This window comes from Chiroxiphia lanceolata, chromosome 5 (assembly GCF_009829145.1).
Source record: "Chiroxiphia lanceolata isolate bChiLan1 chromosome 5, bChiLan1.pri, whole genome shotgun sequence".
In the NCBI taxonomy this organism is placed as follows: domain Eukaryota; kingdom Metazoa; phylum Chordata; class Aves; order Passeriformes; family Pipridae; genus Chiroxiphia; species Chiroxiphia lanceolata.
The window spans coordinates 1,624,918-1,649,985 of record NC_045641.1 but is presented as its reverse complement, the minus strand read 5'-3'; the positions used below and the strand labels follow the sequence as shown (position 1 = coordinate 1,649,985).

Genomic DNA, 25,068 nt, shown 5'->3' with positions numbered 1-25,068 from the left:
TTTTCGGGCTGGAAGGGAAAGATTTGAGGCTGGATCTTCCTTTTTTTAGGGGAAACCTGGTTTGCCAGGCCCTGTGGGGCTCCGTGGAGTTCCTGGACTGCCTGGACCACCGGGAGAAAAGGTCACATCCCACATCAGATATTCCCTAAATCCATCGGCCCAAGGGGGAGCTGAGAGCAGGGAGCCCAAGGAACAGCAGGGGGGAGTTGTGGGAAGGCAGGTTGGGATCTCCCAAGGTTTCTGGAGCAGCCAAACATTCCCAGAGGGAATTTCTCCCCCTCCTGGGGGCGGAGCTTTCCCCAAGGGAATGATAATTCTTGTTCCAGCAGCTTCCTCACCCCGATCCTGTGGGACCTGGGCAGGGAGGGCAGAGCTGGTCCCCAAGGTGTCCCCTGTGCTGCTGGGAGGGAACTGCTTGGATTTCCCAAATCCCAGCCGGGCTCAGATCCAGTGGATCCCTTTGTTAGAGGCTAAAACTCAGCTCAGGGCTCAGCTCTGGGGCTTCAGCTGATCCCTGTAGACTCAGACCCCACCTAGAGCTTGGGGAAAGGCTTAACTGAGCTGAACTGCTGGTTTTGGGGGTTCCTGGTGCTCTGGGCTCATCCCACACCTGCCCGGGGGATCGGGATACTGAGGGATGGGGATACCGAGGGATGGGGATACGGAGGGGTCGGGATACTGACCGTTGGATGGCCCCCAGGATATCTTATAGTGAGTTATCCCAGGAAACCTCTTCCAGGAGAGCTTCAAGCTGCTCCTGGCAGTGTTGGTGACCCTCAGGTCCTGGATGGGCTGGATGGGCTGGGATTCTGCAGGAGGGGCTGCAAAAAGGAACCGGGGGGAGATGGCTGAGGGAACAACCCCAAGGTGGAAGGGGCACAGCCACAGAACAAGGCATTCCCAAATCAAGGAATTCTCAAGAACTCAAGACCCCAGTTTGGGAGGGGCAGAGCCACAAATCAAGGAACTCCCAAAACCTCAAGACATCAAGATGGAAGCGGCAGAGCCGCAAATCAAGGCATTCCCAAATCAAGGAATTCCCAAAACCTCAAAGCTCAAGGCTCATTTCAGGGGCTTCAGCTGATCCCTGTAGACTTAGACCCTGCCTAGAGCTTGGGGAAAGGCTTAACTGAGCTGAACTGCTGGTTTTGGGGGTTCCTGGTGCTCTGGGCTCATCCCACACCTTCCCGGGGGATCAGGATACCAAGGGATCGGGATACTCATGCCAGGATATCCCGTGGCAAACATTTCCAGAGGGAATTTCTCCCCTCCCGCTTCGTGGGGAGAGCTCCGAAGCAGATTTTGGGGAGGGGACAAAACACTCTGGGAAGCAACTTTTCCTGAGAATTCCACACTTGCCTCGCAGGGAACGGCGGGAACGGGAATTCCTGGTGCTGCCGGCTCCAAGGGGGAAGAAGGAGAGCAGGTGGGTCGGGAATTTTGCAGCAAAATTTGAATTTAAAGTCCCCCCTGGAGGGTTCAGCGTCTCCAAATTCTCCTCCAACACCAGGATTTTTCCTGGAAGGTGAATCCTGTGGTGAATTTCCTGTGGGAACGGGGAGAAGAAGGGAAAATATTGGGATTTAAGCTCTGAGCTTTCCCCGTTTCTCCCGTTGTTTCCAGGGGCCAACGGGACCTCCGGGAGCACCAGGACCGAAGGTAGGGACTGAAATCCCGAATTCCTGTCCCTGGTTTCAGGGAATTTTTTATCCCTAACCATCATCAGGGGCTGTGGGAATCAGGGAATCGTGGAATAGTTTGGTTTGGAAGCGACTTTCTGAGGTCAAGGACGTCTTCAACTGGTCTTTTCCAACCCGACCTCGACCCTTTTTTTTCCTCAAAAAAGCAAAGAAAGGGGATAATTTTACACCTCAGCAATTCCCTGGGCTGTGGAATTCCAGCTGCAGAGACCTGGGATGGGGTGGGAAGATGGGATGTTTTAATAAAATAAAAATATATTTTAATAAAATAATAAACAGCACTTTTGTGAGACCCCCCCAGAACTGCAGAATTTCCTCCCAAACGTGGTTTAGGAGGCAAATTGTCTCCCAGCTAAATTTGGGAACGCCTCCCTCCGAACATTCTAGGCCCAGATTCCACTTTCCAGCGGGGAAATTCCGGCCCTGGGAGAGGTGATCCCTCATCCTTGGTGGATTTCCCTGGGATGGGACTGCCCTGCACTCCTGGTAGTTGGAGATCAGGGCTTTCCCGGGATTGGGGATTCCCATTTTTCAGCCAAGAGCCCTGAATGTCTTGGAATTAGTGGGAAAACTGGGGGCTGAAGAGCTTCATCCTCCTCTCCCTCTTCCTGGGAAGATCTCCCAAAAACCAGGACCGAAAGCGTGGAATCTCTCTTGATTCCGGCGGGATTTTTGGTGTCTTCCAGGGAATTCCAGGAGTTCCGGGGCAGAAGGGAGAGCAAGTGAGTGTGACAGGAAGAGGGAGCAGCTCAGCTGGGGGTATCCCGATTTTTCCCAGCTCGATCCCAGCTCTTGGAAGCTCAGCTTGGAGGGTGAAACCACCGGGAACGTCCTCAAGCTCGGCGTCTCCTCCGATCCGCCTCGCGCTTCCCGGATGAGTTGGGAACGGTTTTAAGGGAAGGACGGAGGGGGAAAAACGAGGAAAAGGAAGTTTCTGTCACCCCACGTTCCTCTGATGTCCTTTTTCCTTGCAGGGAAAGCCGGGAATTCCAGGTGCTCCGGCTGTGGGGGTAACTATGAGCGGGATCCCGGACCTTGAGTGGCCCCCAAGGAGCGGGAGGGATGCATCCCAGAATTTCAGGAATAACCCACAGGCCTTTTCCATGACCTTCCAGCTGACTCCCTCGCTCCAATCCTCGTATTCCCAACCTTTATTTTATTCCCATTCCTTTTTTTTTTTTTTGGTATTCCCAGCTCCTCCTCAAAGGAGCTTCGTCACCGTGAGGGAAAAGTAAGGATATGAAACCTTCTCTGGAAAATCCTACAGAGCAAAATTCCCCTTTTTTTTTGGGTTCTTGGGAAAGTAATCCAGTTATTAAGAAGGAAAAAAAACCACTGGGAAACTTTAAATTCCCATTTTCTCCCGTGGATAACCCAGGGAATGGGAGCAGGATGAGGAGACGATGGAATCTCTTCTCCAAGCTCTGAGTTCTCCCCAGATTTCTTTCCAGGGAATATTTATTACCCAGTGGGGGTTTTTTCCAGGTTTTCCAGCCCTGAAGCAAAAAAAGGCGGAGAAATTCCTGCACTAGAGAAAGAAAAGACCGGATTTGGGTGACGAAGTTGTTGGAGATCGTTCCATGTTGGTCTTTTCTTTTTCCAAGTAACAAAAAATGGGAGAAGGGAATGTTTTCCTTGTGCTCCAGGCCTGTCCCTCTGATCCAGCTGCTCCTGGAGCTGCTCTGGATCCTGCTGGAAAACCCTCAGGGGTGTCCCATCCAATTCCAACTGGACTTCCATCCGGGAATGGGACCACCCTCAGGGACTGGGAGCGCCTCCAGCATCCTGGAGGATGTTTTTGGAAGAGCAGGAATTCCCTGTGGGAAGGTCTGGGAGTGTCACCCAGAGCAAGAGAGGTGGTTCTTCCCAGAAGGATTCCCACAGGGATGTTTGGGAAGGGATTGGTGGCCTTGGAATGTCCTCTGGTGGGTGTAGAGGGACAATTTCTGCTTCCAGATTTCCTGCTCTTCCTCCTGGAATGTGACCCTTCTCCTTCCCAAATCCCACCTCCCCTGGGCTCAGTGACCCTCAGTGACCCTTCTCCTTCCCAAATCCCACCTCCCCTGGGGTCAGGAGCTCGGAGAAATCCTGGGATAGATCCAGAGGAGGGAGAAGGTGGGACAGCAAACCAGGCAGGAGATTTCACAAAATCCCGGGATATTCTGAGTTGGATCCACAGGGATCATCACCCAGAGCAGGAGAGGTGGTTCTTCCCAGAAGAATTCCCACAGAGATGTTTGGGAAGGGGTTGTTGGCCTTGGAATATCCTCTGGTGGGTGTGGAGGGATAATTCCTGCTGCCAGATTTCCTGCTCTTCCTCCTGGAATGTGACCCTTCTCCTTCCCAAATCCCACCTCCCCTGGGCTCAGTGACCCTTCTCCTTCCCAAATCCCACCCTTCTCCTTCCCAAATCCCACCTCCCCTGGGGAAGGAAGAGCAGGAGGACGTTTGGAGGAGCAGGAATTCCGAGTGGGAAGCTCTGGGAGCGTCACCAAAAGCTCTTCCCTGGGAGGGGTCGTCGATCCCCGGAGCCAAAACCTCCGGCAGTTCCATGGGATTCTTCCGAAACTTCTCTGGATTTGGGAATTACCTCCTATAGTAAATCCCAAATTTTGGGAATTTTGGGGGCTTGTGGAGCCCTTTCTGGGTTTCCTAGCCCATAATGAGGCTGAGATTCCTTTGCTCGGGAAAACAAGGAGCATGGAAGGGAGATCCCTTTTTTTTTTAATCCCAAAGAAAATCTGGGAATTCTCCTCCTCCTCAGGTTTTGGGACCTCCAGGCAAGAAAGGCGCCAAGGTGAGTTCGTTATCCAGGAACTGAAACTGCCGGAAACGTCGGGATCTGCGCCTGGAAAAGGGAATGTTGCACCATGGGAGGGTTTTTAATCCTATTTTTCTTGGGATTGCTGGAAAAGAGAGGTTGGAAAAGTGGGAATAATCTGATCCTCGGGGGGGTTTTCTGGCTTTTAATCACATTTTGGGCCTGGGGTTGTTTTTCCAGCCCTGATCTGTGGGGAAAATTTGGGATTTCCACGTGCTCTTTTCCCAGGGAAAAATTATAACTGTAGTTATAATTATAAAATTATTATATACAAAAATATAAAATTGTAACATGCAATATATATATATATTATATATAAATATATATAAATATATATAAATATATATAAATATATAAATATATACAAAAATATATATTATATAAATAATATAATAATATATTAGTTTACATTAATTATATATTATTATATAATAAAATTACATAATTATATGGTATATTATATATACAATAATTATATATAATGATATCATACATATTATATTAATAATATAATATATAATCTATAATATATATTATAGGTTATTATAGATTATTATTGTAATTAATATTATAATTATAGTATTTTAATAATGTGGTCTAACTATATAATATAATAATAGTGTATAAGTGTATGATATAAATATTAATATAAATAATATAAATACATAAATAATATAAGATCGTAATATAAGTAATATAATATAAATATAATATATCATAAAGAATATAATATAAAATAATAATATAATAATATTGTATTATAATAATTATATTATTGTAATTAATATTATAATGAGAGTTAATATATAATTATATTTAGTGCTAAAATAAATATATAATTGTATATTAATAATTTATATTATATAATATATAATGATATAATTATATATAACCCTAAAATAAATATTTAATTATATATTTTAATAATCTATATTATATACTACATAATTATGTAATTATATATAACTCTAAAATAAATATGTAATTGTATATTAATAATTTACATTATATACTATATAATTATGCAATTATATATAAATCTAAAATAAATATATACTTATATAATACATAATTTATATTATATAATATAAAATAATTAATAATTATTATAATTATTATTTTCTTACTTTACATTATAATTATTATTTTTTCATTTTACATTATCATCATTTCATTAATTTATTCTCCTTTAATATTGAATTTCATTTCCAGCCCTCGTTTCTGATGGAATATTTTCATTCCCAGGGAGATCCTGGAGCAGCAGGAGCAGGAGGAGAGCGAGGAATCCCAGGAGACAAAGGGGAAAAGGTGGGAAAACTGGAATTTTCCAGCCCATCCTTCATGGGTTGAAGCTCCAAAAATGACAAATCCCTTGGATTTTTTTTTTTTTTCCACAGGGAAGTCCCGGATTTGGGATTCCCGGTCAGCCCGGGCTGAAGGGAGACACGGGAGACAGGGTGAGTGGGAATGGGGGGAAAATGTGGGAAAGGGAGGGATAAAGGGGAAAATTGGGAGATTTGGGGACAAAATCAGGACATTTAGAGACAAAATGTCACTTGTCAACTCCAGGGAGGTGAAAAAATATGGGAAAATGGGAGGGATAAAGGGGAAAATCAGGAGGTTTGGGGACAAAATCAGGACATTTAGAGACAAAATGTCACTTGTCAACTCCAGGGAGGTGAAAAAATATGGGAAAATGGGAGGGATAAAGGGGAAAATCAGGAGGTTTGGGGACAAAATCAGGACATTTAGAGACAAAATGTCACTTGTCAACTCCAGGGAGGTGAAAAAATGTGGGAAAAAGGGAGGGATAAAGGGGAAAATCAGGAGGTTTGGGGACAAAATCAGGAGGTTTAGAGACAAGATGTCTCTTGTCAACTCCAGGCAGGTGAAAAAATTTGGGAAAGGAAAGGTTTGGGGGGAAAATCAGGAGGTTTGGAGACAAAATGTCTCTTGTCAGCTCCATGCAGGGGAAAAAATGTAGGAAAGGGAGGGTTTAGGGGGAAAATCAGGCAGTTTGGAGACAAAATCAGGAGGTTTAGGGACAAAATGTCACTTGTCAACTCCAGACAGGGGAAAAAATCTGGGAAGGGGAGGGTTTAGGGGGAAAATCAGGAGGTTTAGGGACAAGGTCAGGAGATTCAGAGACAAAATGTCACTTGTCAACTCCAGGCAGGTGAAAAAATGTGGGAAAAGGGAGGGATAAAGGGGAAAATCAGAAGGTTTAGGGACCAAAATGTCTCTTGTGAGCTCCAGGCAGAGGAAAAAATGTGGGAAGGGGAGGGTTTAGGGGGATAATCGGGAGGTTTAGGGACAAAATCAGGACATTTAGAGACAAAATGTCTCTGTCAACTCCAGGCAGGTGAAAAAAATGTGGAAAAGGGAGGGATAAAGGGGAAAATCAGGAGGTTTGAGGACCAAGTGTCTCTTGTGAACTCCAGGCAGGTGAAAAAATGTGGGAAGGGGAGGGTTTAGGGGGATAATCAGGAGGTTTAGGGACAAAATCAGGAGGTTTGGAGACAAAATGTCTCTGTCAACTCCAGGCAGGTGAAAAAATGTGGGAAGGGGAGGGTTTAGGAGGAAATTCAGGAGGTTTGGAAAAAAAAAATGTCTCTGTCAACTGCAGACAGGGCAAAAAGTGTGGGAAAGGGGAGGGTTTAGGGGAAAATCAGGAGGTTTGAGACCTCAGGACACCCTGTTTCCCCCCTCTCTGGTTTTCCTGCTGCTGAGATTCCAGTTATTTCCCCTGTGTCCTTCTTGCCCTGGCACTGATGGTCTGTATTCCTGCAGGGAAATGTGGGTTTGTCTGGAAAACCGGGGCAGAAGGTGAGTCCTTGGGGGGGATGAAACGCTTTGTTCCCTGGGAGGGTGGGGAGGGGCTCTTAAACCCTTCTTATCCCCAACTTGGTTTTTGGAAAACCTCTCCCAACCACAGCCAGGGAAGACTTTTCTCCAGTTCCAAAGGCTGGGTTATCCCTGGATATCAGGTGGAAAAGGATCCCTCTTGATAATCTTATGATCAGAGCAGGTGTCCCCTCACAAAAACATCAGGACTGGCTTCTGGAAAACTGGTTTCTTGAACCCTTCTTATTCCCAGCTTGGCTTTTGGAAAACCTCTCCAAGTACAGCCAGAGAAGAGCTTCCTCCAGTTCCAAGGGCTGGGTTATCCCTGGATATCCAGTGGAAAAGAATCCCTCTTAAAAATCTTAGGATCAAAGGAGGTGTCCCCTCACAAAAAAATCAGGACTGGTTTCTGGAAAACTGGTTTCTTAAACCCTTCTTATCCCCAGCTTGGCTTTGGAAAACCTCTCCAATTACAGCCAGAGAAGACCTTTCTCCAGTTCCCAGGGCTGGGTTATCCATGGATATCCAGTGGAAAAGAATCCCTCTTAAAAATCTTAGGATCAAAGGAGGTGTCCCCTCACAAAAACATCAGGATTGGCTTCTGGAAAACTGGTTTCTTAAACCCTTCTTATCCCCACCTTGGCCACCTTGACTTTTGGAAAACCTCTCCTAAAGCACATCCAGGGAAGACCCTTCTCCAGTTCCAAGGACTGGGTTATCCCTGGAATAGGAGCACCAAGGAAGTCACGGAAAAAAACAAGGCCGCGGCCTAGTCGGTGATTTCCCGCCAAAAACTCTCGATCTGAGGAGAAAATTAGGAATAAAAATCTCTTTCATGGCTGGAAATGTAATCCCAGAGTCCCCAACTTCCTGGGAAGCCCCGGGAATGATGGAAAAACGGGATGTGCTGTGCCAGAGGTGGTTTAATATCACGGCTTCGAGAGCCCTCCGGGGATTAAATTCCAAGGATTTAACGCCCTCAATCCCCCTGGACAAAGAATTCCACATTAATTAATTAAACAGCAGCTGGAAAATCCAACCCCTTGATTCATTTTGAAGAATTTATCTCGTTTATTTTGAAGAATTTATCTCGTTTATTTTGAAGAATTTATCTCGTTTATTTTGAAGAATTTATCTCGTTTATTTTGAAGAATTTATCCTGTTTATTTTGAAGAATTTATCTCGTTTATTTTGAAGAATTTATCTCGTTTATTTTGAAGAATTTATCTCGTTTATTTTGAAGAATTTATCTCGTTTATTTTGAAGAATTTATCCTGTTTATTTTGAAGAATTTATCTCGTTTATTTTGAAGAATTTATCTCATTTATTTTGAAGAATTTATCTCGTTTATTTTGAAGAATTTATCTCGTTTATTTTGAAGAATTTATCTCGTTTATTTTGAAGAATTTATATCTCGTTTATTTTGAAGAATTTATATCTCGTTTATTTTGAAGAATTTATATCTCGTTTATTTTGAAGAATTTATCTCGTTTATTTTGAAGAATTTATATCTCGTTTATTTTGAAGAATTTATCTCGTTTATTTTGAAGAATTTATCTCGTTTATTTTGAAGAATTTATCTCGTTTATTTTGAAGAATTTATCTCGTTTATTTTGAAGAATTTATATCTCGTTTATTTTGAAGAATTTATATCTCGTTTATTTTGAAGAATTTATATCTCGTTTATTTTGAAGAATTTATATCTCGTTTATTTTGAAGAATTTATATCTCGTTTATTTTGAAGAATTTATATCTCGTTTATTTTGAAGAATTTATATCTCGTTTATTTTGAAGAATTTATATCTCGTTTATTTTGAAGAATTTATATCTCGTTTATTTTGAAGAATTTATATCTCGTTTATTTTGAAGAATTTATATCTCGTTTATTTTGAAGAATTTATATCTCGTTTATTTTGAAGAATTTATATCTCGTTTATTTTGAAGAATTTATATCTCGTTTATTTTGAAGAATTTATATCTCGTTTATTTTGAAGAATTTATATCTCGTTTATTTTGAAGAATTTATATCTCGTTTATTTTGAAGAATTTATATCTCGTTTATTTTGAAGAATTTATATCTCGTTTATTTTGAAGAATTTATCTCGTTTATTTTGTTTTTTCCAAGGATTAAGAGGAGATTTATCCTCCATTAAATCCCTTGGAATGGTGGGTGGACTTTGTTCTCTCCCTGAACCTGCTCTAAGTGCATTAAAATCAGGGATAAAATTGGGGATAAAATCAGGATCACCAAGGAATGTTGAACTTGGATGGAGGAACATCTTAAAACTGCTTTTCCCTCTCTTTTTCAGGGAGAAGCTGGAGAACCAGGAGTGAGAGGAATCAGGGTAATAATTATTATAATTGTTATAAAAATTATTGTGACTGTTATAAAAAGTATTATAATTATTATAGAAATTATTAGGAAAATAATAATTATTATAAAATTATACTTATGATAAATTATAATTATTGTAAATTTTATTATAATTATTATAAAATAATTAAAATTGTTATAAATTTATTATAGCTATTACTAAAATTATTATAAAATAATTATAAAATTGTAATTAGGATAAAATTATAATTTTTATAAAAATTATTAAATATTATGAAATTAATAAATGTTATAAAATTATAATAATGATAAAATATAATTATTATGAAAATATTATTATTATTAGAGAAATTATTACAATTGTTATAAAATTATTATTAAAATTATTATAAAAATAGTAATTGTTATATTTTTTCATAATTATAATTTTATAATTTTTATAAAAACTATTATAATTATAACAATTATTGTAATTGTTATAAAATTTTTGTTTAAATTATTATAAAAATAATAATGTTATACAATTATAATTATGATAAAATATAATTATTATGAGATTGTTATAATTATTATTAAAGATATTATAATTTTTCTAAAATTATTATAGTAATTATTAAAATTATTATAAAATTATTATTATTATAAAAGTATACTTATAATAAAATATAATTAATATGAATTTATTGTAATTATTATTAAAGTATTGATTATTATAAAATTATAATTATTATAAAAATACAAGTTTTATAAACATTATTATAATTCTTATAATTATTATTAAAATTATTGTAAAAATAATAATTGCTATAAAATTATAAATCTGATAAAAATGTAATTATTATGAAATTATTATAATTATTATAAAAATTATTATTATTATAAGCATATAATTATTATAAGATTATAAGTATTGTTAAATTAAAAGTATTATAATTATTATTTAAAAAGCTGAGCACCAGAGGAGGCTCAACTTCTGCCCAGGAGAGGATTTTCCTTCTCCATCCCACTGGGAATCCCCACTTGGGAACATCCTGGGGGCAAATATTCCTCCCCTGGGTTAAAAAAATAACATTTTTCTCCTTTCCTTCCCTGATTTTTAATTTCCTGCCCAGTTTTTATTCCTGATTTTTTTATCTTTTCTCTCTGGATCTGCCCTTGCAGGGCCCTCCTGGAATCCCGGGACCACCCGGAGAACGAGGAATGAAAGGGGACACAGGACAACCTGGAAAAGATGTAAGGAATTCCCTGTGGGAGCAGCTGGGAATGGGGCAATTCCAAAAAAAAATTGGATTTTTTTCCTGCCTTGAAGTTTGCAGGGTATGACAAAAAAAACCCCATCCTCTCCTAGGCAGGAGGATCTCCTCTTCCAAGGGAATATTGGGATTTTCCACCTTCTTGTTGGATAATTAGGACGTAAATTCATATAACTGGAACATAATTAATATAATTGGAACCTAATTAATATAATTAGGACGTAAATTAAACAAAAAGCTGCTGAGATCCCTTCCCACAGCTCCTCCTCCTCCTGCCTCTTCTCCCTCTCATTCCCAGGGAATCCCTGGAAGATTCTCCCAAGGGAGGATCTGATCCCACTCTAAAACCTTTGGAAAACACTGGCCCAGACCGGATCCATTGTTGGGGTCTCCAAGGCTTGGTGTTCCCAAATATTTTGTGGGACTGAGGAGAGGAAAAATTCCCTAAAGAGCCCAATCCCTGAGGAGCAGGATAATGAGGATAATGAGCTCATTCCTAATTAAATCTCAGAGGATTCCCATGCAGGGGATATCCAGGGAAATCCGGGGAAATCCACATTTCCCGAGCTCATTGTTGATCCATCAGATCCTGAGATCCCTTCCCACAGCTCCCCCTCATCCCACTTCTCCCTCCCATTGCCAGGGAATTCCAAGAGACAAGGAAGAATCCATAGGTTTGCACCTTCCCATTAAGATTTTTGCCCAAGGGAGAGTTAATTTGGGGGATAAAATGTTGAATTTCTCCTCTCCCTGTTTTTTTGGGGGATGTTGTGTCTCCACAGGGGGAACCTGGACTGCCTGGAATTCCTGGAAGCGTGGTGAGTTCCACCCAATTCTGCTGATTTTTGGATCTCAGTCCCATTTTTGGGATTTTTTTGTGTATTTGGTCTCTTGTCTCTCATTTATCCCGCTCTCCTTGAGCTCTGGAATATTTGGGAATGGGACATGAGGAATCCAAGCACCTCCTGTTCCCTGAAAAACCTGGGAAGAGCTTTTTGTTCCAGGGTTTTTTTGTCTATTTGGTCTCTTGTCTCTTGTTTATCCCACACTCCTTGAGCTCTGGAATATTTGGGAATGGGACACAGGGAATCCAAGCACCTCCTGTTCCCTGAAAAACAGATTTTTCCCTGGTTTTTTTTTTTTCCCAGATAACTTCCCTGGAGAACATCCTGAAAGGAGACAAGGTAAGACCTTGAGCTCTTCCAAGGGTTGGAAGCTCCATGTGGGATTATTTTGCACTTCTCCTGTATTTTCACTCCTTTTATGAGTCAAAGCCCCCCAAAACAGCCTAAAACTCCTGATTTCCAGAAGAAAATTCCTGCTTCCAACCACAAAAATCCTCCCAGTGCATCATTTTTGGACGATTGGTGGGGCAAGGGGAAATTTTCCTTCACATTCCCACAGGGAAAAATTAGAGGGATTTTCAGCCCAGGAACCGGAGGGATCCATCCCACGCTCCATTTTCCTGATTGCTTTGGGAAAACAGGGAATAAGATGACTTGGAATGCTGGGATAACTCCAGTTTGTGGAAGACAACGAGCTTCCAGGGAATGTGGGTCTGGAAGCTCCCAAACCCCACTTAAAGCTCCCAGGCCCGGCTTTTCCAAGGAAACGATGCTGTTCCATCAGCCAGGCTGGGATTACAAGGAAGCGGAGGCAGAGTTGGGTTGGGAATTCCATTATTAGCCCAAGAAGGGGAAGGAAAAGTGGGAAAATTCTTGGGAATATGAGATGTAGGTCGAGTGAAGAGCGGAGTCGCTCCAAGTTAACGGAAAAACGGGAATGAACGAGATACAAGGAAAAGCTCCTGGTCCACCTGGAAAAGGTGGTGTTAATTTGGGGCCAGCATAGACAAGGAATGCTGGAATGGATGAGGAATGGATTCCTCATCCAAGGGGAATCCATTCCAGCATCGTCACCACTGGGAATTTTAGAAGGGACAAAGAACTAACCCACATTCCTGCTCCTTCCAGGGGGATCCTGGGAAGGACGGATTGAGAGGGGAAAGAGGCCCCCCAGGCCCAAAGGTACGTCCTGGGTAAAAATAAAAAACAACATTCCAAGCTCTTCTGACCCCCCCCAAGGGGGTTGTGTTTTCTGGGATGGGCTCCGAAACATGTAGGAGGAAAAATGTTGTCCAAGGAGTGGAATGGGATCGAATTCCAAAGTGTTCGGGGGTTTTTTTCCTTCTCTTCTCCCTTCCTGCAAGCTCAGGAGTGCATCAGGAAAGGCTGGAAGGAGAAATGGCTTCAGGCACCACACACATCCTGGGATCTTTTAGAGGGGGGGACCAACTCCTTCCCAAAAAAGGGGAGGAAAACGCTGCAGGAAGCGGGTACAGGTGGATGTTCTGATGGGCAGGAGATCCAGGGCTCTGGAGAGCAGGACTTTTCGTCCAGGTGACATGAACAGACTGTGCCTCAGACATTCCCAGTCCAGCCAGTCCATCCCAGTCCAGCCAGTCCATCCCAGTCCAACCAGTCCACCCCAGTCCAACCAGTCCATCCCTCCATGATGGCTCAGACATTCCCAGTTCAGCCATTCCATCCCAGTTCAGCCAGTACATCCCTGTCCAGCCGTTCCATCCCTCCATGGTGGCTCAGACATTCCCAGTCCAGCCATTCCATCCCACTCCAGCCATTCCATCCCAGTCCGACCATTCCATCCCTCCATGGTGGCTCAGACATTCCCAGTCCAGCCATTCCATCCCAGTCCAGCCAGTCCATCCCAATTCAGCCATTCCATCCCTCCATGGTGGCTCAGACATTCCCAGTCCAGCCATTCCATCCCTCCATGGTGGCCAAGACATGGAGAAATGGGGTGGTGCCAAGGCCTTGGCCCAAATTTTCCAGCTGCTTCTGCTCCAGGCTTGGAAAATCCCAGGAAACACCTGTGTCCAATGGAGTGAAGGACGAGCAGGGTGGGATTCCAACCCCCCCCCTGAGCTGCCAGGGATTTTTCCAGGATTAATAATCCCAGATATGGGATTATCCCCCTTCCTCTGAGCTTTCCTTCTTGCTCCTCGTGGAATAAACGACTTAATTAACGAGCTGATCTTGTTTAATTGAAGGGAGAACCTGGTCCACCGGGCAGAGGAGTGGAAATGGAGGTAAATCCAACCAAAATTATGGAAACAATTCCCTGTCTGGGGTCGGGGTGGCAGAGGGGACCCGGTGCCCTCATAGGATCCCCTTCCTGGGCTGGAGGAGAGAGGGGGGAGAAGTTCTGACCCTTCTTTCCTCTTCCAGGACCTGGAGAAGCTCTTGGAATCCCACGGGATCAAGGTGGGTGATGCTTTTGACCTTCCTGCCGAGGGGATTGGAATTGAGCTTTTCCAGCTGTTCCCTGGATTTGAGGCCCAGGGAGACTTGGAGCTTGTACTCATCCAAATCCAACACCTTCCACTATCCCAGGATGCTCCAACCTGGCCTTGGACACTCCCAGGGATCCAGGGGCAGCCACAACTTCTCTGGGAAATGGATTCCAGCCCCTCCCCACCCTCCCAGCCAGCAATTCCTTCCCAAAATCCCACCTAAATCAGGTTAAACCCCTTTCCCCTTGTCCTGCCATCATCAGCCCACGTAAAAAAAATCCCTCTCCCTCTTTTTATGAAGATCCCTCGAAGTCGCAAACGTAGGACTCAGACATGGAGGGATTGGGATGGACATCTGAGCCCAACAATCCTTGGAGGACACCAGGGCCCAGAGATTTAGGGACTGGGATGGACATTGAGTCCTGGGAGAGCTTCCAACAGATCCCTGGAGGACACCAGGGCTGGGACACGGAGGGACTGGGATGGACATGGAGTCCTAGAGGAGCTTCCAACAATCCCTGGAGGACACCAGGGCTCAGAGATTTAGGGCCTGGGATGGACATTGAGCCCAACAATCCCTGGAGGACACCAGGGCTTGGACATGGAGGGACTGGGATGGACATTGAGTCCTGGGGCTGCTTCCTACAATCCCTGGGGGACACCAGGGCTGGGACATGGAGGGATTGGGATGGACATTGGGCCCAACAGTCCCTGGAGGACACCCGGGCTTGGACATGGAGGGACTGGGATGACACTGAGTCCTGGGAGAGCTTCCAACACATCCCTGGAGGACACCAGGGCTTGGACATGCAAGGACTGGGATGGACATTGAGCCCAACAATCCCTAGAGGACACCAGGACATGGAGGGACTGGCATGGACACTGGGCTGGCTGCCCTCGCAGGGTGATGTGGGAGGAGCGAGAAGGTGGCACTGGGCCTTACTGGTGTGCCCTGGGGCCTCGCTGGTGTGCCCTGGGGCCTTACTGGTGTGCCCTGGGCCTTACTGGTGTGCCCTGGGCCTTACTGGTGTGCACTGGTCCCAGCTCTCCCTGCTGAAGGAACTCTCGGACGCGCTCCTGCGGGACAGGCTGGACGGGCTCCGGTGGCAGTTGGGGACATCCAGGACTAGCCAGAGCTCCAGGAAGGGCCAGGCAGGCCTGGCTGGCACCAGCCATGGTGTGAGTACCATCATCTGCCTCCCTCAGGGACGGACAGACCTCCCCAGGAACAGGAGAGGGACGGAAATGAGGCGTCGGAGGCTTCGGGGTCACCTCTGTCACCGTGAGGCCCAGGGGACGGTGGCACTTGGAGCTGGGACTCATCCAATTCCAACCCCGACACCTTCCAATAGCCCAGGTTGCTCCAACCTGGCCTTGGACACTTCCAGGGATCCAGAGGCAGCCACAGCTTCTCTGGGAAATCCATTCCAGCCCCTCCCCACCCTCCCAGCCAGCAATTCCTTCCCAATATCCCATCCATCCCTGCCCTCTGGCACTGGGAAGCCATTCCCTGTGTCCTGTCCCTCCATCCCTTGTCCCAAATCCCTCTCCAGCTTTCCTGGAGCCCCTTTAGACCCTGCAAGGGGCTCCAAGGACTCTGTGGCCCCATTTGGAACTGGAATTTGGGGGTGGCCTGTTCCAGGAGCATCCAGAGCTTTGTTTGTCCATCAGTATCCAGAATTTCCCTTGTCTGGGAACAGTTAAACTGGAGAGAGACCTGGAAGCACAGAGGATGGAACCTGGGCAATCCATCCCAGCCCTTCCCCACCCTCCCAGCCAAAAACTCCTTCCCAACATCCCACCTAAACCTCACCCCTTTCAGTTTTAACCCCCTGGAGAAAGTAGGGCTGGAAGGCACTCCCAGCCGGCCCGAGGATCCGGGATCTTCGGAAAAGCCGGAGGGATCCCAGGGGGGATTGGATTTGCCTGGAAGGAAGGGTTTGGATGTGGCCAGTGAGGAATTGTTGACTTCTAAGTCCAGCCTGGTTGAGAAAAGGCCACCAGGTTGGACAGAACACGCTGGAAGAGTGGGAAAGCAGTTGGGAATAATCCATTGGGATCCAGGTCATCAAATGTGGGAATCCTGCCAGCTCAGGTTAGTCCTGGCCACACCAACCCCCTTCTTTTGGTGTCTCAGGATCCCCCAGGACTGGATCCTTCTCCCGGTGTCCTGGGCAGCCTGGAGGGGACAGGAGAAGCCCAGAGCCTGGAGCTGGAGCCTCTGGAGTTGCCGGTGTCCGGAGGAGTCTCCAAGGTGAGGATAAACAGCGGGACACACGGAGAGATGAAGGGTTGGGGGTTTTTAATGTGTCCCTCAATTCAGGAAGGGAAGGGGGCTGGGAAGAGTCTGGAGAATTCCTGAGGGAGCTGGGGGGGCTCATCCTGGAGAAAAGGAGGCTCAGGGGAGACCTTCTGGCTCCCTAAAATTCTGTGGAAGGAAGTTGGAGCTGGGGGGGGTCAGGCTCTGCTCCCAGGGAACAAGGGACAGGAGGAGAGGGAACGGCCTCACGCTGTGCCAGGGGAGGGTCAGGTTGGATATTGGGAAAATTTCCTCATGGAAAGGGTGGTGAGGCCTTGGCAGGGGCTGCCCAGGGAGGTTTGGAGTCCCCATCCCCTGAAGTGTCCAAGGAAGGCCTGGCCGTGGCACTCAGTGCTCTGGGCTGGGGGACAAGGTGGGCATTGGGCACAGGGTCGATCCGTGGCCTGGGAGGGCTTTTCCAACCTCAGTGATTCTGGGATTCTTGGATTCTATTATTCTGTGAACCAGGGAGAGTGGAAAGTGGTCTTTGGACTTTGAGGATTTCACTTCAAACTTATTTTCCAACCTGCAACATTTTCACAACTTGAGTTCCCTGAATCCCGTTCACCACCTTCCTGAGGGGACAACAGGACAGGACAAGAGGGAACGGCCTCAAGCTGTGCCAGGGGAGGGTCAGGTTGGACACCAGGAGGAATTTCCTCATGGAAAGGGTGGTCAGGCCTTGGCAGGGGCTGCCCAGGGAGGTTTGGAGTCCCCATTCCTGGAAGTGTCCAAGGAAGGCCTGGCGGTGGCACTCAGTGCTCTGGGCTGGAGGACAAGGTGGGGATGGGGCATATGGGGAATTCTGTGATCTCAGAGGTCTTTTCCAACTTAAATAATTCTGGGAATTGTCTCTGCTGCCCTGGCAGGGATGGATCTGATCCTGCTATGGGGATGGATTGAGATTGTCCAACAGAGGAGTCCATGCTGGGACCGCCAGAGCTCCAGGAGTGTTTGGAAAACGCCCTCAGGGACGGGGTGGGATTGTTGGGGTGTCTGTGCGGGATGATCCTCGGGGGTCCCTTCCAACTCAGGATATCCCAGGATTCCAGAGCTTGAGCAACCAGACCAATTCCCAGAGATAATCAACTCACCTGCAACTGCAATTAAGATAATCAAGTCCTCTGCAAACGCAATTAACACCTCGTTTTTATGGGAATTAGGAATTTATTAAGTCAAGGCTTCATCTCCACGCTGGGCCCGAATTCCAGGCACAGCTCCAGGAGTGCCATCAGAGGGCTGTATCCAGGTCACCTCCCAGAGCTGCAGGAGGATCTTCATGGATCTTAATCCAGGAGGATCTTCGTGGATCTTAATCCGGGAGGATCTTTGTGGATCTTAATCCAGGAGGATCTTTGTGGATCTTAATCCAGGAGGATCTTTGTGGATCTTAATCCGGAAGGATCTTCATGGATCTTAATCCAGAAGGATCTTCATGGATCTTAATCCAGGAGGATCTTCATGGATCTTAATCCAGGAGGATCTTCATGGATCTTAATCCAGGAGGATCTCCATGGATCTTAATCCAGGAGGATCTTCGTGGATTTTAATCTGTCCCTTCTGGACAGGCCTGACGAGGGATATCCCAGGAAACATCCCCTGGAGCTGTGGTGGAGCTTTTCTCATCCTCTTTTTAGGGCATCCAAGAAGTGTCTCCACTCTCCAAAAACCCTTCCTGGCAGGAAATGTTGTCTCTCCAACTGGAGGCCAAGAGCCTGTGGGATATTTGGAACCAGGGATGTTTGGAAGCGTCTCCTGAGGGTTTATTTCCCTCCTTCCGCTATCCCAGGTTGTTCCAAACCCCATCCAACCCGGCCTTGGACACTTCCAGGGAGGTGTAGACACAAGAATAGACCCTTTTAGCCTTTCCACAACCCAAGAGATGGGTTAGAAACCCGGGGAAAAAAATTCCCTCCTTTTAATTACGGATTCACGGATTAATTAAGGAGATGCTGACACGTAGAATCCAGAAATCTTCTTTTAAAAGGGATTTTGGAAAGGGAAAAAGGGGCTGGGAGTTGACCAGGAAGGTGGGATGTACCAGTGGGTAGATGATTTGATCCTCACGGACCGAGCTTTGAGTGACCTGCCCTCTCCACCTGCGTTGTATCCATTCGTTTTCCCAACCTTTTAAGGCGGAATCTGGGATAATGCCAGGCTTGAGAGATCACTCGGCACACGCTCCAGAATTACTGATTTTCATCATTTTCCATCCAGAGTTTTGACCCAAAAAAAAGCAGGAATTTCATGTTGGTCTCCACAGGGTCCACCTGCTGGTGGTGCTGAACCCGGGCACCACTTCCTGGGAAACCCTCCAGAATCCTTGGAGAAAACACCCGAGGAAAGACAAGAGGAGAGAGGCTCGAGAGGGACAAACTCTTCTCTCCTCGGGGTAAGGAAATTCCTGGTCAGGGACTTGAAATTCCTTTTCCATTTGAGCTGATTCTGATTTTATTGGAATTTCATTGCGTTCCAGAGTTTTGCTCCCCTTTTCCAGCTCAAGTTGGAGAAGGGATAAGGATCAGTGGCAGAGCTTGGGAAAGGGCCCCGCCATCCCTCCTCTGCTCTGGGAATTCATGGAATTCTGCTGTCACTTGTCACCCTCTGCAGGTCTGGGCTGTACCCCCAAAACTCCCAGGGGATGATCTGCAAGGAAACCAGTCCCTGGAGCTTCCCGAGCCCTTGGAAAAGATGGAGGAAGCACAAGCACAGCTGGAGGCCAGCCAGGTATGTGTGTCCCGGGATTCCTGGGCAGTGTAGGGATGAGAGAGGGACTGGGAGGGACTGGGATGGACATTGAGTCCTGGGGCTGCTTCCAACAATCTCTGAAGGACACCAGGGCTTGGACATGAAAAGAACTGGGATGGACATTGAACGCAACAATCCCTGGAGAACACCAGGACTCAGAGATTTAGGGACTGGGATGGACATTGAGCCCAACAATCCTTGGAGGACATCAGGACTGGGACATGAGGGGACTAGGATGGACATTGAGTCTAACAATCCCTGGGGACACCAGGGCTGGGACATGGACAGACTGGGATGGACATTGAGTCCTGGGGGAGCTTCCATCAGATCCCTGGAGGACATCAGGTGTGGGACATGGACGGACTGGGATGGACATTGAGCCCAACAATCCCTGGAGGACACCAGGGCTTGGACATGGAGGGACTGGGATGGACATTGAGTCCTGGGGCTGCTTCCAACACTTCCCTGGAGGACACCAGGGCTCAGAGATGGAGGGACTGGGATGGACATTGAGCCCTGGGGGAGCTTCCAACAATCCCTGGAAGACGCCAGGGCTTGGACATGAAAGGAACTGGGATGGACATTGAGCCCAACAATCCCTGGAGGACACTAGGGCTGGGACATGGAGGGACTGGGATGGACACTGAGCCCAACAATCCCTGGAGGACACCAGGGCTCCTTTTCCTGCCTCTGCCGATTCTACTTGGAATTCCAGGAGCTGGAATGAGGGAATGTTCCTTCCAGCAGCCACGAGAGGGCTCCCGGCACAAACACAAACACATCGCGGCTGTGCCAGGAGCATCCCGGGGCTTTGTTTTTCCTCCTGGATCCAGCGTTTCCCTTGGCTGGGAATGGTTGAGCTGGAGAGAGACCTGGAAGCGCAGAGGATGGAGCTTAAACTTCCCGATTTCTTGGAATCATGGAATGGTTTGGGTGGGAAGGGACCTGAAAGATCATCCAGTTCCAACCCCAGGGACACCTCCCACTATCCCAGGTTGCTCCAGCCCGGCCTTGGACACTTCCAGGGATCCAGAGGCAGCCACAGCTTCTCTGGGAAATGCATTCCAGCTCCTCCCCACCCTCCCAGCCAGCAATTCCTTCCCAATATCCCATCTATCCCAATATTCTCTGTCAGTGGGAAGCCATTCCCTGTGTCCTGTCCCTCCATCCCCTTGTCCCAAATCCCTCTCCAGCTCTCCTGGAGTCCCTTTAGGCCCTGGAATGGACTCCAAGATTTCCCTGGAGCCTTCTCTTCTCCAGGGGAACATTCCCAGCTCTCCCAGCCTGGCTCCAGAGCCAGAGGGGTTCCAGCCCTGGGAGCAGCCCCAGGGCCTCCTCCAGACTCTTTCCAGCAGCTCCACCAGCAAATCCAAGGATCCCCATCTCCTCAGGAATTTTGTAACACTGAAACAACCCCCCCAAGTTTTTTAGGACACTTCCAACCCTCCCCAGCACTGCGGGATCTGCACCCCAGGGGTTGGTGTCCCAACGGATCCTTGGATATTCTTGGATCACTCCCCCAACAATTCCAGCTTCCCCCATCTCTCAGCTGCTCCTTTCCAGACTTAATTCCTATAAATTCCCCTTCATTTCCCTCCCTTTCTCTTGCTCTTTTTCCTCTTTCTTCTTTCTTATCACAAATATTTTTCATTTTACTCCCTGTTTAATTCCAATTTTTTGCTTTGTTCCCGCCCTAATTTTCCCTTTTCTCCCTTCTCTCTTTTCCTTCTTTTTTTTTTTTCTCACTTTTCCTTCTTTTGTTTTTCTCTCTACTCCTTTTTCCTTTTTTCTTTACTTTTTTTCCCCCGCCTGCAGCAAATCATTCCTTTAGAAAAACAGCTTTTCTTTGCCTGGAAAGGGCAGGATGAGCCTGGGAACGAATCCTTGGATATTCCAGGATCACCCCCCAACAATTCCAGCCTCCCCATCTCCCACCTGCTCATTCCCAGACTTAATTCCTATAAATTCCCCTTCATTTCCCTTCCTTTCTCTTGCTCTTTTTCCTCTTTCTTCTTTCTTATCATAAACATTTTTCATTTTACTCCCCCTTTAATTCCCATTTTTCGCTTTATTCCCACCCTAATTTTCCCTTTTCTCCCTTTTCTCTTTTCCTTCTTTTTTTTTTCCCCCTCTCTCTACTCCTTTTTCCTTTTCTCTTTATGCTTTTTATTTTTTTTTCTCCCCTGCCTGCAGCAAATCACTCCTTTAGGAAAAAACAGCTTTTCTCTTGAGCACAAAACTGCTCTAAAATTGCCGAAGGAATTTGCCGGATGGAGTCATTACCCCCCGGCAATTTTCCTGGCGACCCCCAGGAAATTGGGATTTCACGGACACGGGGCCCAGCCCGACCCTCAACGAGGTCTTGGCGACCCTTTGGAGCTGTTCCCACGTCGGAGGATTGAAGGAGGAGCTGAGCTGAGGAGAAAAAAAGAGCATTTTCCAGCCCTCCTCAGGCAGAGAAACCCGAGCCAGGGCCTTCCAGCCAGGAATTCCTTCCCAATATCCCACCCATCCCTGTCCTCTGGCACTGGGAAGCCATTCCCTGTGTCCTGTCCCTCCATCCCTTGTCCCAAATCCCTCTCCAGCTCCCCTGGAACCCCTTTAGGCCCTGGAATGGACTCCAAGGTCTCCCTGGAGCCTTCTCTTCTCCAGGGGAACATTCCCAGCTCTCCCAGCCTGGCTCCAGAGCAGAGGGAACCAGAATTATGGAATCTCAGGATTGTCTGGGTGGGAAGGGACCTTAAAAACCTCCAGTGCCACCCCTGCCATGGGCAGGGACACCTTCCACTATCCCAGGTGGCTCCAACCCGGCCTTGGACACTCCCAGGGATCCAGGGGCAGCCACAGCTTCTCTGGGAAATCCATTCCAGGCCCTCTTCATCCTCCAACCATGAATTCCTTCCCAATATCCCACCTATCCCTGCCCTCTGGCACTGGGAAGCCATTCCCTGTGTCCTGTCCCTCCAGGCCTTGTCCCAAATCCCTCTCCAGCTCTCCTGGAGCCCCTCTAGGCCCTGCAAGGGCCCCTGTGGCCCCATATGGAACTGGAATTTGGGGCTGGGCTGTGCCAGGGGCATCCAGAGCTTTGTTTTCCCTCCTGGATCCAACATTTCCCTTGACTGGGAATGGTTAAACTGGAGAGAGACCTGGAAGCACAAAGAATGGAACTTAAACGTCCTAATTTCTTGGAATCGTGGAATGGTTTGGGTTGGAAGGGAACTTGAAGCTCATCCGGTGCCAACCCCAGGGACACCTCCCACTATCCCAGGTTGCTCCAACCTGGCCTTGGACACTCCCAGGGATCCAGGGGCAGCCACAGCTTCTCTGGGAAATCCATTCCAGCCCCTCCCCACCCTCCCAGACAGCAATTCCTTCCCAATATCCCATCCATCCCTGTCCTCTGGCACTGGGAAGCCATTCCCTGTGTCCTGTCCCTCCATCCCTTGTCCCAAATCCCTCTCCAGCTCTCCTGGAGCCCCTTTAGGCCCTGCAAGGGGCTCCAAGGACTCTGTGGCCCCATTTGGAACTGGAATTTGGGGGTGAGCTGTACCAGGAGCATCCAGAGCTTTGTTTTCCCTCCTGGATGCAGCATTTCCCTTGGCTGGGAATGGTTAAGCTGGAGAGAGACCTGGAAGCACCGAGGGTGGAGCTCAAACCTCCGAATTTCTTGGAATCATGAATGGTTTGGGTTGGAAGGGAACTTAAAGCCCATCCAGTTCCAACCCCAGAGACACCTCCCACTATCCCAGGTTGCTCCAACCTGGCCTTGGACACTTCCAGGGATCCAGAGGCAACCACAGCTTCTCTGGGAATTCCATTCCAGTCCCTCCCAACCAGCAATTCCTTCCCAATATCCCATCTATCCCTGCCCTCTGGCACTGGGAAGCCATTCCCTGTGTCCTGTCCCTCCAGGCCTTGTCCCAAATCCCTCTCCAGCTCTCCTGGAGCCCCTTTAGGCTCTGCAAGGGACTCCAAGGTTTCCCTGGAGCCTTCCCTTCTCCAGGTGAACATTCCCAGCCTGATCCAGCTCCGGATGGATGGGATCATCCCTGTGGTCTCATCCCATGGGATCTCTGAGCCCCCCGGATCAGCCTGGAGATGTTTCTCTTATCCCCAAAAAACCCTGGATGGGTCTTCCCTGTTCCTCTCTTTTATTTCTCTTTTTCCCACCCTCGTCCTCCTTCAGGAATTTCAGTTTTCCTCGGATCGATCCCAAATCCCTTTTTCCCCCCTTTATGTATTTGGAATAGATTTATTTTATTTATAATATTATTATTTATGTTATTCCTTTAAATTTCTGTCCGTGAGTCACAAACTTTGTGGAATTGTCCTCTGGTCAGTTTTAAAATGCAGGAAAAAATTATTTTAAATAAATTTATCTTAATGTCTTCTTATTAATTAATATTAATATCGATTTAATATTATTTTTAATATCAGTAATAAATATACTTTCATTTTATTTTCATCATTTTTCTATATCATTATTTTATATGTTATATTATTAATATATATTAATGTATATTTATATATTTATTATTTTATACATTTCATATCTTTTCATATTAATTAATACTGTTTAATATTAGTAATAAATATCCTTTCTATAGATAAATTTTTCTATATTTATTTCTCTTTAGAGAATGGATAAATTCAACTACAGCAACAGAAATAAATAAAATATTAATTTAAAATAAATAAAATGGTTCTGATGTTAATGGTGTTCATACTAATTAATATTTATGTCAATTTAATGATAATATTTTTAAAATTAGTAATAAATATTATTTCTGTCCATAACTTTTTCTATATTTATTTCTCTTTAGAGAACAGATACATTTAAATACAGAAACAGAAGTAAATAAAATATTAATTTAAATTAACTTAAATAAATTGGTTCTGATGTTAATGGTGTTCATATTAATTAATATTAATATCAATTGAATGTTACTATTGTTTAATATTAGTAAGAAATATCCTTTCATATTATTTTTATTATTAATATATATTATTACTTTACATATTATATTATTAATATATTAAGATATATTATTATTTTATAGATTTCATATCCTGTTCATATTAATTAATATTAATATCAATTTAATGTTAATATTGTTTAATATTAGTAACAAATATTCTTTTTGCAGGTAAATTTTTCTATATTTATTTCTCTTTAGAGAACGGATAAATTTAAATACATAAATAGACATAAATAAAATATTAATTTAAACCAATTTAAAGAAATTGGTTCTAATGATAATGGTGTTCATATGAATAATAATAATATCAATTTAATATATAATATTGTTTAATATTAGTAATAAATATTTCTGTTTAGAGAACGAATAAATTTAATGCACAAACACAAATAAATAAATAATAATAAATAATAATAAATTTAATTAATTTAAATAAATCGGTTCTAATGTTAATAGTGTTAATAATAATTGTTATTAATATCAATTTAATGTTAATATTGTTTAATTACACACACAGAAATAAATAAAATATGAATTTAAATTAATTTAAATAAATCAGTTCTAATATTAATGGTGTTCATATTAATTAATATTTATATTGATTGAATGTTAATATTGTTTAATTGCACACAGAGAAATAAATAAAATAGTAATAATGTTGATAATGTTAATATTGATTAAAATTTAATAATTAGTTAATAACTATTAATAATAATTATTAGATAATTCATTTAAACAATGCTAATATCAAATAATTTTAACATCAATTAATATTA

General features: G+C 44.9%; 1 protein-coding gene across 1 annotated transcript in view; it reads left to right on the top strand.

The window, feature by feature from the left end:
* The window catches only part of LOC116786776 (collagen alpha-1(VII) chain-like), a 114,896-nt gene that overhangs the window by 37,025 nt on the left and 52,803 nt on the right, over positions 1-25,068 (top strand). Inside the window, 20 exon segments of the mRNA XM_032687741.1 lie at positions 50-121; positions 1,346-1,426; positions 1,624-1,659; positions 2,387-2,422; positions 4,465-4,497; positions 5,767-5,829; positions 5,919-5,978; positions 7,312-7,347; positions 9,675-9,710; positions 10,862-10,933; positions 11,736-11,771; positions 12,102-12,137; positions 12,927-12,980; positions 14,024-14,062; positions 14,202-14,237; positions 15,311-15,445; positions 16,404-16,520; positions 18,829-18,957; positions 19,176-19,292; positions 23,021-23,062. Coding sequence (XP_032543632.1) covers positions 50-121; positions 1,346-1,426; positions 1,624-1,659; positions 2,387-2,422; positions 4,465-4,497; positions 5,767-5,829; positions 5,919-5,978; positions 7,312-7,347; positions 9,675-9,710; positions 10,862-10,933; positions 11,736-11,771; positions 12,102-12,137; positions 12,927-12,980; positions 14,024-14,062; positions 14,202-14,237; positions 15,311-15,445; positions 16,404-16,520; positions 18,829-18,957; positions 19,176-19,292; positions 23,021-23,062 — 1,266 coding nt within the window.